This window comes from Mandrillus leucophaeus, unplaced genomic scaffold, assembly GCF_000951045.1.
Source record: "Mandrillus leucophaeus isolate KB7577 unplaced genomic scaffold, Mleu.le_1.0 Scaffold46, whole genome shotgun sequence".
In the NCBI taxonomy this organism is placed as follows: domain Eukaryota; kingdom Metazoa; phylum Chordata; class Mammalia; order Primates; family Cercopithecidae; genus Mandrillus; species Mandrillus leucophaeus.
In genome coordinates this window covers 2,989,854-2,999,850 of record NW_012104920.1, presented here as the reverse complement: position 1 = coordinate 2,999,850, position 9,997 = coordinate 2,989,854, and the positions used below count along the sequence as shown (strand labels likewise).

At 51.5% G+C, this 9,997-nt stretch overlaps 1 protein-coding gene across 2 annotated transcripts in view; it reads left to right on the top strand.

Annotated features, from left to right (window-relative positions):
* WSCD1 (WSC domain containing 1) overlaps positions 1–6,101 on the top strand; it is a 65,177-nt gene extending 59,076 nt beyond the window's left edge. For both annotated transcript variants that reach the window (XM_011994671.1, XM_011994670.1), the window contains exons 8-9: positions 2,623–2,823; positions 5,112–6,101. In XM_011994671.1, the coding sequence (XP_011850061.1) occupies positions 2,623–2,823; positions 5,112–5,464 (554 nt within the window). In that variant the 3' untranslated portion in view covers positions 5,465–6,101. The remainder of the gene's footprint in view (positions 1–2,622; positions 2,824–5,111) is intronic.
* Positions 6,102–9,997: the final 3,896 nt, after the last annotated feature.

The window sequence follows — 9,997 nt, the reverse complement described above, 5'->3', positions numbered from 1 at the left end:
AGTCTAAAAATCTTTTAAGAGTTTTGATTTGTGATCTTTCCCTTGTAGAAATAAGAGAAATTAAGTTAAATGACTGAAGTCTGTGTTTTGTTTAAGAATGAAAAACGTCAGACAAGTCCATTGGCATAAAATTTGGCAAAATCTATTAAAATGTATTTCTCTGTTGTCAAGCATTGCAACATTTTCTCTGGGTTTCTTGCTTGCTTGCTTTCTTCCTTTTTTTTTTTATTTAAGATAGAGTCTCACTCTTACTCTGTCGCCCAGGATGGAGTGCAGTGGCATGATCTCAACTCGCTGCAACCTCCGCCTCTCGGGTTTAAGTGGTTCTCCTGTCTCAGCCTCCTGAGTAGCTAGAACAGCAGGCACCCACCACCGCGCCCAGCTAATTTTTGTATTTTAGTAGAGACGGGGGGTTTCACCATGTTGGACAGGCTAGTCTCAAATTCCTGACCTCAAGTGATCTGCCTGCCTTGCACTCCTAAAGTGCTGGGATTATAGGCGTGAGCCACCATGCCCGGCCCATTTTCTCTGGATTTCTTAACCAGAGTTTGGTTTAGGAAAGTTGATGCTGTCAGTGACGTCCTAGAGAAACAGAAACTTCCTGAGCTTGGCATTGGCTTCTGAAATCACTCATAACAATCTTGGTTCTGAGAAAAAGCTATCGTTGTCCATATAACCCAGCCTCATCGTCCCCGGGAGCCTCGAGTGTTACAGGCGCCTTCGGGTGAGGGAGGAAGTGGTCACATGAGCACATGGCCCCATCCACTCTGGCTTAGTCCCCTGGGACTCACCCACTGTGCCCAAGCTGCAGTTACCCACCTTGTTCGTCTCCAAGGCTCTTACTGTATTCAAGCAGCTGGCGGTTTTGGTCTCCATATAGTAAGTGGCCCAATGACTGGTATTGACAGCTGTAGAGGTTGGGTTGACACTGCCTCAGAAATGCTTTAGAGATACCTCACACACATCTTTGCGCCTTACAGCACCATTAGATGTAGCCAGTGGCCTCAGAGCACTGACAGAGTGATAACACACACACACACACACACACACACACACACACGCACAATTCACAGAGCATCGCCAATGCCCAACCGCCAAATCTATTGTGGTAGGTCGAATGTGGTCTGCGCTGCAAGGCAGAATAGCTGTTGTTGGAAGAGGCCGAGGCAATATGGAAGGCACCCTGGGTCTCAGGGTTGTTAAAGACCAGATCTCAAGTTTATTCATTCCAGTTTGACTCTTCCTTTCATAGCGTTTTCCAGCTGTTTGACAGAATGAATCAAAGCGAGGCCTTCTGGTGTTTGGCCTATGGCAGAGATGAGTTTGAAGCTTGTTGAGTTTCAATGGGTAAACCCGGACTTCCGGATTCAGAAGAGACTTGCATTTTCCAGGCATCAAAGCATCCCTCAGTGCTCACTGCAGATACACATGCCTTCCAGCCGTTCCTGCAGCGGGGCAGGTGGTAGGACTCCTTTCGTTTCCAAGAGCCCAAGAGAAGCGCATGAGCACTTATGGAACATGTCTCAGAGCTGGGTGCGTGGGCTCCGTGGGGTGTGGCCAGGAGACTAGTTTCAGGAGACCTCTTCCCAGGAAGCCTTCTAGGACATCCCACTATTTAGAACCCCTGCTCTTTGTTTCCATAAACCCCTATAGCCTGCACTTAGGCTATTTCCTCTACTAGAACATAAGCTTAAAGACAAGGTCTGAGGCTTAATCCTCTGTCCCCAAAATAAAGTCTAACACAGCGAACACACAATAACCTTCACTGAGAAATGTGTGACTCTGGATGAATGGGTGGAGTCTGGCCTTCTCTGCCAGTAGTCATTCAGGTTCTGAGTGCCCAGTACTATAGTAAGGGACCAAGGAAGGAGAGGGCCCCAGATAGGCTGATCGATGGGAACAAGTCTCCATTCATAGAAACTGGGCCCTGGGTCCTCAGGGCCAGGCTCAAGCACTGTGGATGAGGCTTTGACCAGACCTGCTCTGGGGCAAGGCTGGGCCCTGTCGTAGGACCACAGCATCAGGTCAGAGGGTGGATCTACACCTGCTCACAACCATTGAACCTGTAAGTCAGGATCCTGCCCCGACGGTGGGGAGGTGAGAGGAAGCTGGGGGCCTCACAGGGACACACAGTGGCCTGTGGAGAGAGCCCTGGTGCTGTTTTCATGGTGCTGTGTGATCTTGGGCAAGTCCTCTGCTCACTCTGTGCCTCAGTCTGTTCATTCAGCTATGTTTGCAGCTATGGTTCAATCAAAGGTTGTCTGTGATGCTTGCGTAAAATTACCTCTATGAAGACGCCCAAAATATATGCGTGCGTCTGCAATGACAGGTCCTCTGCCCCCTGACTCCTGGAGGTCTTCAGGGAATACCTCATCTCATTTCTGTTGCAGATGCCATCTTTCCCCACTGTTAGACAACTCCTGTTGTCACTTCCCCTTGGAAAGGGTCACTCCTGTGGAAGCTGTTCCTGTCACCATCCATAGGTCCTCTCAGTGCCCTCTGTGCCTTCCATGGGGCCTCTCTTATGCCCCTGATGCCGGCTTTCCCCAACCTGTCTGCTGCTGTGGTAGGGGGCTCCATGGACACCATCCTCCACAGAGACCCTCTCATTTTTCCCTGCAGGGTTCAAGGGCGAAAAGGACCACTGGCGGAGCCGACGCACCATCTGTGTCAAAACCCATGAGAGTGGCAGGAGGGAGATTGAGATGTTTGATTCAGCCATCCTGCTGATCCGGAACCCATACAGGTCCCTGGTGGCAGAATTCAACAGGAAATGTGCCGGGCACCTGGGGTATGCAGCTGACCGCAACTGGAAGAGCAAAGGTAATCAGGGACCTTGTGGTGGGGGTGGGAGGCTTGTCAGTACAGGCAGGATGCCCATCAGGATGCAGGATCAGTATACACAGGTAGGCACTGCAGGATGCAGGATCAGTATACACAGGTAGGCACTGCAGGATGCAGGATCAGTATACACAGGTAGGCACTCAAACCCTATCCTGCTAGGGACTTAGTGCTGCTCTGCCTGGGCTTAAGCTCACCTCCTCCCCTTGCCCCCCATGCCTGCTGAGGTCCATATGTCAAGGCGTTTTACTTAGATGCCAGCTTGATTACCAAGAATCTTCTCCGCCTCTATGAGTGCATAGTAGGGTGATATGCACCCCTTTGCATCTCTGCTTCTGCTCAGGAGCTCATGCAGGGCTGGGAGAAGAGCATGTGGGCTGCACATGGACCTGCTTTGCACCCTTCTGTGTCTTTGGCACCAGGTTTCTCCTTTATAAAATGAGACCTGTGCCTCATGGGGCATTCAAGGAGCGGTGGAGTTCATACAGGGCTGGGAGAAGAGCACATGGGCAGCATATGGCCCTGCTTTGCACCTTCCTCTGTGTTCAGCACCAGGTTCCTCCTTTATAGAATGAGACCTGCACCTCATGGGGCATTCAGGGAGCAGTGAGATGATGTGCCTGCCTGGTCTCTGGTCAGAGCTCAGCATGTTAATTCCCTCCTAAGCTGCCTCTCGCTGACTCTTCACAGTGTCTGGTCGGGGAATCACATCAGCCCACATTCCAGATGAGTCCAGAGAACACGGCTGTGGGACTTGGTCTTGGTGGTGGGCAGCAGAGCTGGGACTCACACCCAATGTCTTAGTCAGCTCTGGCTGCCGTAACAAAACACCACAAAACTGGGGAATGGGGTAAGGGAGTGGTGCTTAAGCAACAGACATTTATTTCTCATAGTCTTAGAGGCTGGGAAGTCCAAGATCCAAGTGCTGGCTAATTCCATTCCCAGGAAGGGCCTGTCTCCAGGCTTGGAGACGGCTGCTCACTGTGTCCTCACATGTCCCCAAAAGCTCTCTGGTGTCTCTTCTGATAAAGGCACTAATTCCATCACAAGGGCCCCACCCTCATGACCACATCTGACTCTAATCACCTCCCAAAGCCCCCATCCCTAATACCATGATATGGTGGGTTAGGACTCCATGAATTTGGGGGGCATACAAGCCTTTTGTGCCCCAACATCCAGAGTGTCTGATTCTGGGTCAGATTGGCCTGTTCCCCACTGCAGCTTTATTCATGGAATCAGTCCTCTGACTCACACTTGCTGAAGTCCTCCTGGTGCCAGGCATGGGGCAGGGTAGCAGGAGCCCAGGCTAATGGGATCAGGGTCTCTGCCCTCAAGACACGCACAGCTGAGCCTTTGGGTGGTGACGAATAGAGTCTGGGTGGTAAGTGATGAGACATGAAGTCGGTCAGAAACAAAGCAGTCTCCAGGCAGGGTGGGATGAGAGGGTTAGTCACAGGGGCCCATGGCCAGGCAGGCTTGCACTCCTTTCTGCTTGTTACTGGATCAACCAGTGGGTGGCCTCTGCTGGCCTCCAGTCTTCCCCGTCCCCCATCATCCTCTACCTAGACAGCCCCTGACAGTCAGGCAGGCTGATCTCTGATGCCTCCTCTGCCTCTTATGAGCTGTATAACTCCGGGAAAGCTGCTTACCTTGTCTTCTGAGCCTGTTTTCTCATCTTAAAAATAAGGATAGGCCCTGTCTCCTAGGGTCATTGTGAAGATTAGAGAAAGCAAACGCTTCACACAGCATTTGAGGTGTGTTAATAGCCCAATTATGGAAACTTTTTATTGAGATGATTTCTGATATTTAGACCCTGCACACCCCTCCCCAAAAATTAATTCCTTAATTTTCTGGAAAAAGAAAGCTCATAAAGTAGGTTACCTGCAAAAGTCCAAGGCCACCCCCGCCTGTGGCTTCACTGTATGTCCTACTGCCTGGCAGTTTCACAGGTTCAAACTGGCAATCAAACCACAAGACACATACATGCTCATCAGGCACCATGCTGACTTAACTTTATAGGAGGACCTAGGATGGGAAATGGAGCCTGCAGAGTGTCCTCATCCCACCAGGATGCCCAAAGCTGCCCCTGCCCACCACAGACTCACTGCTCGGCCACCAAAGGGTCCTCCTCCATGGAGAATGCCAGGTTGACTCTAGGCAGCAGACAGTGGAAAACCCTGCCCAGTTCCCTCTCCCGAGCAGCCTCCTGGGTACCGGCAGCCCTGGCAGGACCAGCCCCTGACTCTGCGTCTCTCCTGTCCTCACTCTAGAGTGGCCGGACTTTGTCAACAGCTATGCCTCATGGTGGTCCTCGCACGTCCTGGACTGGCTCAAATACGGGAAGCGGCTGCTGGTGGTGCACTACGAGGAGCTGCGGCGCAGCCTGGTGCCCACGCTGCGGGAGATGGTGGCCTTCCTCAACGTGTCTGTGAGCGAGGAGCGGCTGCTCTGCGTGGAGAACAACAAGGAGGGCAGCTTCCGGCGGCGTGGCCGGCGCTCCCACGACCCTGAGCCCTTCACCCCGGAGATGAAAGACTTGATCAATGGCTACATCCGGACGGTGGACAAGGCTTTGCGTGACCACAACTGGACCGGGCTTCCCAGGGAGTATGTGCCCAGATGATAGGCCCGGCCCACGCCGCCGCCCCCGCTGAGTGATGCAATCTCACCACGGGGCTGTGCACCCCACTCTGATGCTCAGGCCTGTGGCCTCACTGGGACGAACCGTGGGTGGGGGACCCACCCTGGTGCTGCCTCCGGCACAAGGAGACCTGGACACAGCAGACACACATCACAAGGCAAACACAAAAGGACACACCCACCTGGCCACCAAGCCACACCTCCTCAGACACACTCAGACACCACTCCAGGCTCACGGCCCCGTCTTAGTGAAGCCACCCACGTGGGGTGTGCCAGGCGCCCCCAGATACAAACGCAGCCACGCACAGACGTAACACACAGGTGCCAGGCCCAGTGCTCCTGGAAGCTGGCTGGCTGTCTCTCTCACACAGATACACATGCACTCCCTGGGATCTGGGAGGTCCTGGGCTTCCCGTGTCTAGCCCCGGCGTAGACTTGCTCATTAGGGTGTTTGACTCTGGGATGCGGGGCCGGGCGGGCATTTATGCTCTGAGCAGCGAGGACCACTGGGATGGAGGTGGGCGCCAAGACTGCTGCTGCTGGGCTGTGCGGCCCTGGCCGTGTGCCTGACATCCCATAAATGTATGTGTGGTGTGACTACGGGCACCACAAACTCTGCAGCCTTGCCTCTCTTTTCTCTGTGGCTGGGCTGGCCCCCACCCCGCCCGAGCCAATACAGACACTGACCTCAAGACCAGCCACATTAAGTCTGTGCCCTGCCCTCCACCCCCTTCAACCCCCACTACCCCATGCGCCAGGCGTGGGGCCTCCTTGCCTGGCTTCTTCCTCCAACTATCCCCAGGGAAGCTGGAGATTCAAGTCATGCCTCAGAAGCAAGGTGTAAGCGTGGGGGCATGGGGGAGAGGGCAGGAGCTGAAGTTCCAGGGGAGCCCAGGACCCCTGGGACCCTGTACACCAGCAGATGGGTCTTGGGAGTTGGCACGGGGAGACTGTAAGGGCTGTGTCTCGGAGATCACTGGGACTGGTGCCGCACCCATAGGGGCCCTGTTTTCTCTGGGGACCCACACTGGGGTCATGAGAGCCAGTTAGTACTCAGTCTGACCCCTAGGTCAGGCCCTACCAGCCTGGGATGGGGGTCAACGTATGCTACACATCTTGGGCTCGCAAGTGAGGCTGTGGAGGCCAGGAGGTTCAAGTGTGGAGGGTAGGGGTGCAACCCGGGAGCAACGCTTAAGGTGGCTGAGATGCAGGGAGGATTGTGGCAATCCGGCTGCACACTGGCCCCTGTGAAGATGGGGAAGGTGGGTGGGCCTGAACTCAGGAAGCTCCTCAGTGGCTTCTCCAGGCCTAGGATAACCCTGGCTGGGCCCCATGGTCCTGCTCTGGGTCAGCTGTCAGGGAGACCTCCCCTCAGCCTGAGCGAAGCTGCATTGGGAGAAGGCAGGGTGAGGGATTTGGGAGAGCTGGACATTGAGATGTCCTGACCTTCTGCTCCCTAGCCTGACGATGAGGAACCTAGAGCTACCCGCCGTGAGCACAGGTAGTGGGTGGAGGGCCCAGTAGAGATGCCCTTCCCCATATGGAAGCTTCCTCCAACCTTCAGTTTGGCCAGTGGGTGGGTTTGGGCATCTGTGCCCCTGGTGGCCTCTAAATCCTTCCTGGGATTCCCCCAAACCCACAATGATGCAAAGCTGTTCTTGACCCTCCCATAGTGTCAACTCAGTTCAGTTCAAAGCTGGAAACACCAAGGTCTTTGAAAATGTTTATTGGCTCAGGATAGCTTCAGCATCGAATCCGCGAAGGCCCCTGATGGGGCTCTTTCTCCCTAGTGTTCGGAGCATTGAGACCCCTTGGGAGTTTCCGCACTGCCTTGGGAGGGGTAGCCAGGGCAGACCTGCATCCCAGAGCAAACCTACATCCTCAAAAGCGATGGCAGGCGTGGCAGCGGGGAAGCCATGGAGGTGGGAAGGGTAAAGTGTGGAGAGAGGAGTGGCTGGGACTGGAGCCGGGGTCTGGGGAGAGCAACAGCACCAGGCTCTTCCTGGTAGTTGGGTTGGTACATTGACTGCTGCCAGGTGCCCAGAGATGTCATTTCCCTCCAGGTAGAGTGTCACCTGCTCCTGTGGCCTTGTAGATGACTGTGTACCTTAGTGAAGAGTGCAGGCAAGAAGAATGATAGGGTCAGGGTTCATCCAGTTTATGTTGAGTGACTCCATATGGCAAGGCACCTGGCCCTTGGCAGGTGCTCCCAGATGTTGGATGAGCAAGGGAGAGCAGAGGCCCCGTCAGCTGGGGGTGGGCCTCACAGCCTTCATCCCAGGTCTGCCTACGTAGGAGATCTCATCAGAAACAGGAACGGGGATCTGTCTGTGCTTGCAGGAAAGTCCATTTGTGTTTCTCCAAGTTAGGTCTCATCTACAGCTCTTAGCTTCTCGGTAAAGAGGACACTCTCCCAACCAGCCAAGGAATAAAAGCTGATCTGTATGTAGGGCAGAAGTGTGGCAAATGCATCAGGAACCGGTTAGAATAGAACAGAGAAACCCTGACTGTTTACAGATGCCAACTTTAATAGCAAGGCTGCAGAGTTACACAAACCTGTGTTAAAACATGTAATTTTTATGGATTTCATCTCCTGTTGTGGATCAATTTGGAAAATCAAAATATGTAATTTTAAAAAACTAAAACACATTCTGGTAATCCCAGTGATGTATAAATGAGAGAGAAGAATAGACAGGCTTCCAAACCCTGGGAAGAAAGCTGCTTAATTATGTGAACATCTTATAATGAGGTCTCTTGCAGCTAAAATTAGATTTTGAGTGCATGAATATGTGATAATGTTTGCATAGCAGAATGCATTTTCCCCTTAAAAGTAGCAATAGCCACTTGGCTCTTAGGGGTCCCCAAGAGGAGAGGAGAAGAGCCGAGGTTGATCTTATCACTGCAAGAATTCTTGGGACACAGGTTTGTTTTCTGCTGACTTGTTTGGAAACCCACTGAAGGTATCTGAAATGTGATGACTCTAAAGGGGTTCATTTCACTATAGGGAGAAATTGATTCATCTGACCTCCTATTTATCACCACTCAATATTGGGTGAGTTGGTCTGAACAAGGTGGGGGTAAAGTGGAGTGGAAATAATATAGAGTCGTCAGACTGAAGGGCCAGGTTGTAGTCCCAGCTCTTATCTGCCATCTTGGACAAGACTTTTCCCATCTCCAGTCTCAATTTCATTCATAAATTGGGGAAAGTGGTAGGTCTTGCTGGTTCCATCCACATTCATTGCCCCATTTCCTTTCCCAGCAACCCCCCATTTCTGTTTAGGGATTCATATGATCTGCCAGAGCCTCTCCAGGGGTGGAATACATGTCCTGGACTAAGCCAATGACACCTTCCATCTTTCCAGCTATGGTGACTGGGTTGGTATGATCTTGTGAGTTAAGGCGATGAAGCCAGAGGGAATTTCAAGACTTTTGGGAATGCTGGGTAGAAGCTGTTTTAATTCCCCTGTTGAATGTGAAAAAGGTAGTAGTATTCCTGGGTCTTTATGTTGACCACCTTGGGCCTTGGGATCATGACCAGGAGCCACATGAAGCTGACACCACAGAAGGGAGAGTCAAGAGGCAGAAAGAAACAAGTCCTTGGTGAAATTGTTTAAGTACAGGATCAAGCCTTGCTTGAGGTTGGCCTTACCTCTGGACTTTTTTTGTTATATGAGCTAATAAATTCTGTTTATTGTTTAAGTTGTATTGAGTTTAATTTCTGTTGCTTATAACTCAGAACATGGTGCAAATGAGTTAGATTGAAAAGCCCTGGGGCTCTGACATTCTCTATCTCTGTGGCTGATGTAGATAAAGCCTGAAACTCAGTCCAGCCTGAGCTTGTAGGATTGGGAGGTTACTTTTCACAGGAATTGAGCTGAGTGCAAAATTCTCAATAGAAAGCTGTGTTTAGCCAACACAAGTAGCATTTTTCAGTTGGTACATGGTGAGGTTACCCATATAGCCATAGGCAATAATTTCTAAGATGCCCAGTCCAGACCATCAGTTGTCTCATTTAATGCTTAACCCTTTGGTGTGGTTATTATTTATTATCTCTGCTTGAAAAATGAGAGGATTGGGATTCCAATTTGTAATGATTGTCAGTGTATGGCCCTTTTTTAGTTACTGTAACTTCTTTCATGGAGTATATGATGTGGTATTGGAAGGAATTATTTGATAAACTACTTGGATTGGGGATTAGACCTCTTTAGCCCCTTCAGGGGACATGCTTGAGTAACAGCTTATAGACAGTAAACTCTCTTCTAGGGAGGGTAAGTGTAGTTAACCGTATAGCTTTGATTTTGCAAAGTGGGACATGCAAGCTTGGGGCAGAGCTGAATTGCTGCTGTTGGAGGAGAGGTAAATGATGCCACTGCGAGATCCCCCCTCTGTCTTTCCCTCTTTAGCCCTCTGTGTGCCAGAAATCGGAGGAACAGAGGGAGTTATATGTGGCTCCCCATCTTCGTACTCTCTTTGGAATGTCTATTATACAGTATGCCAGGATGAAAATCTATACAAT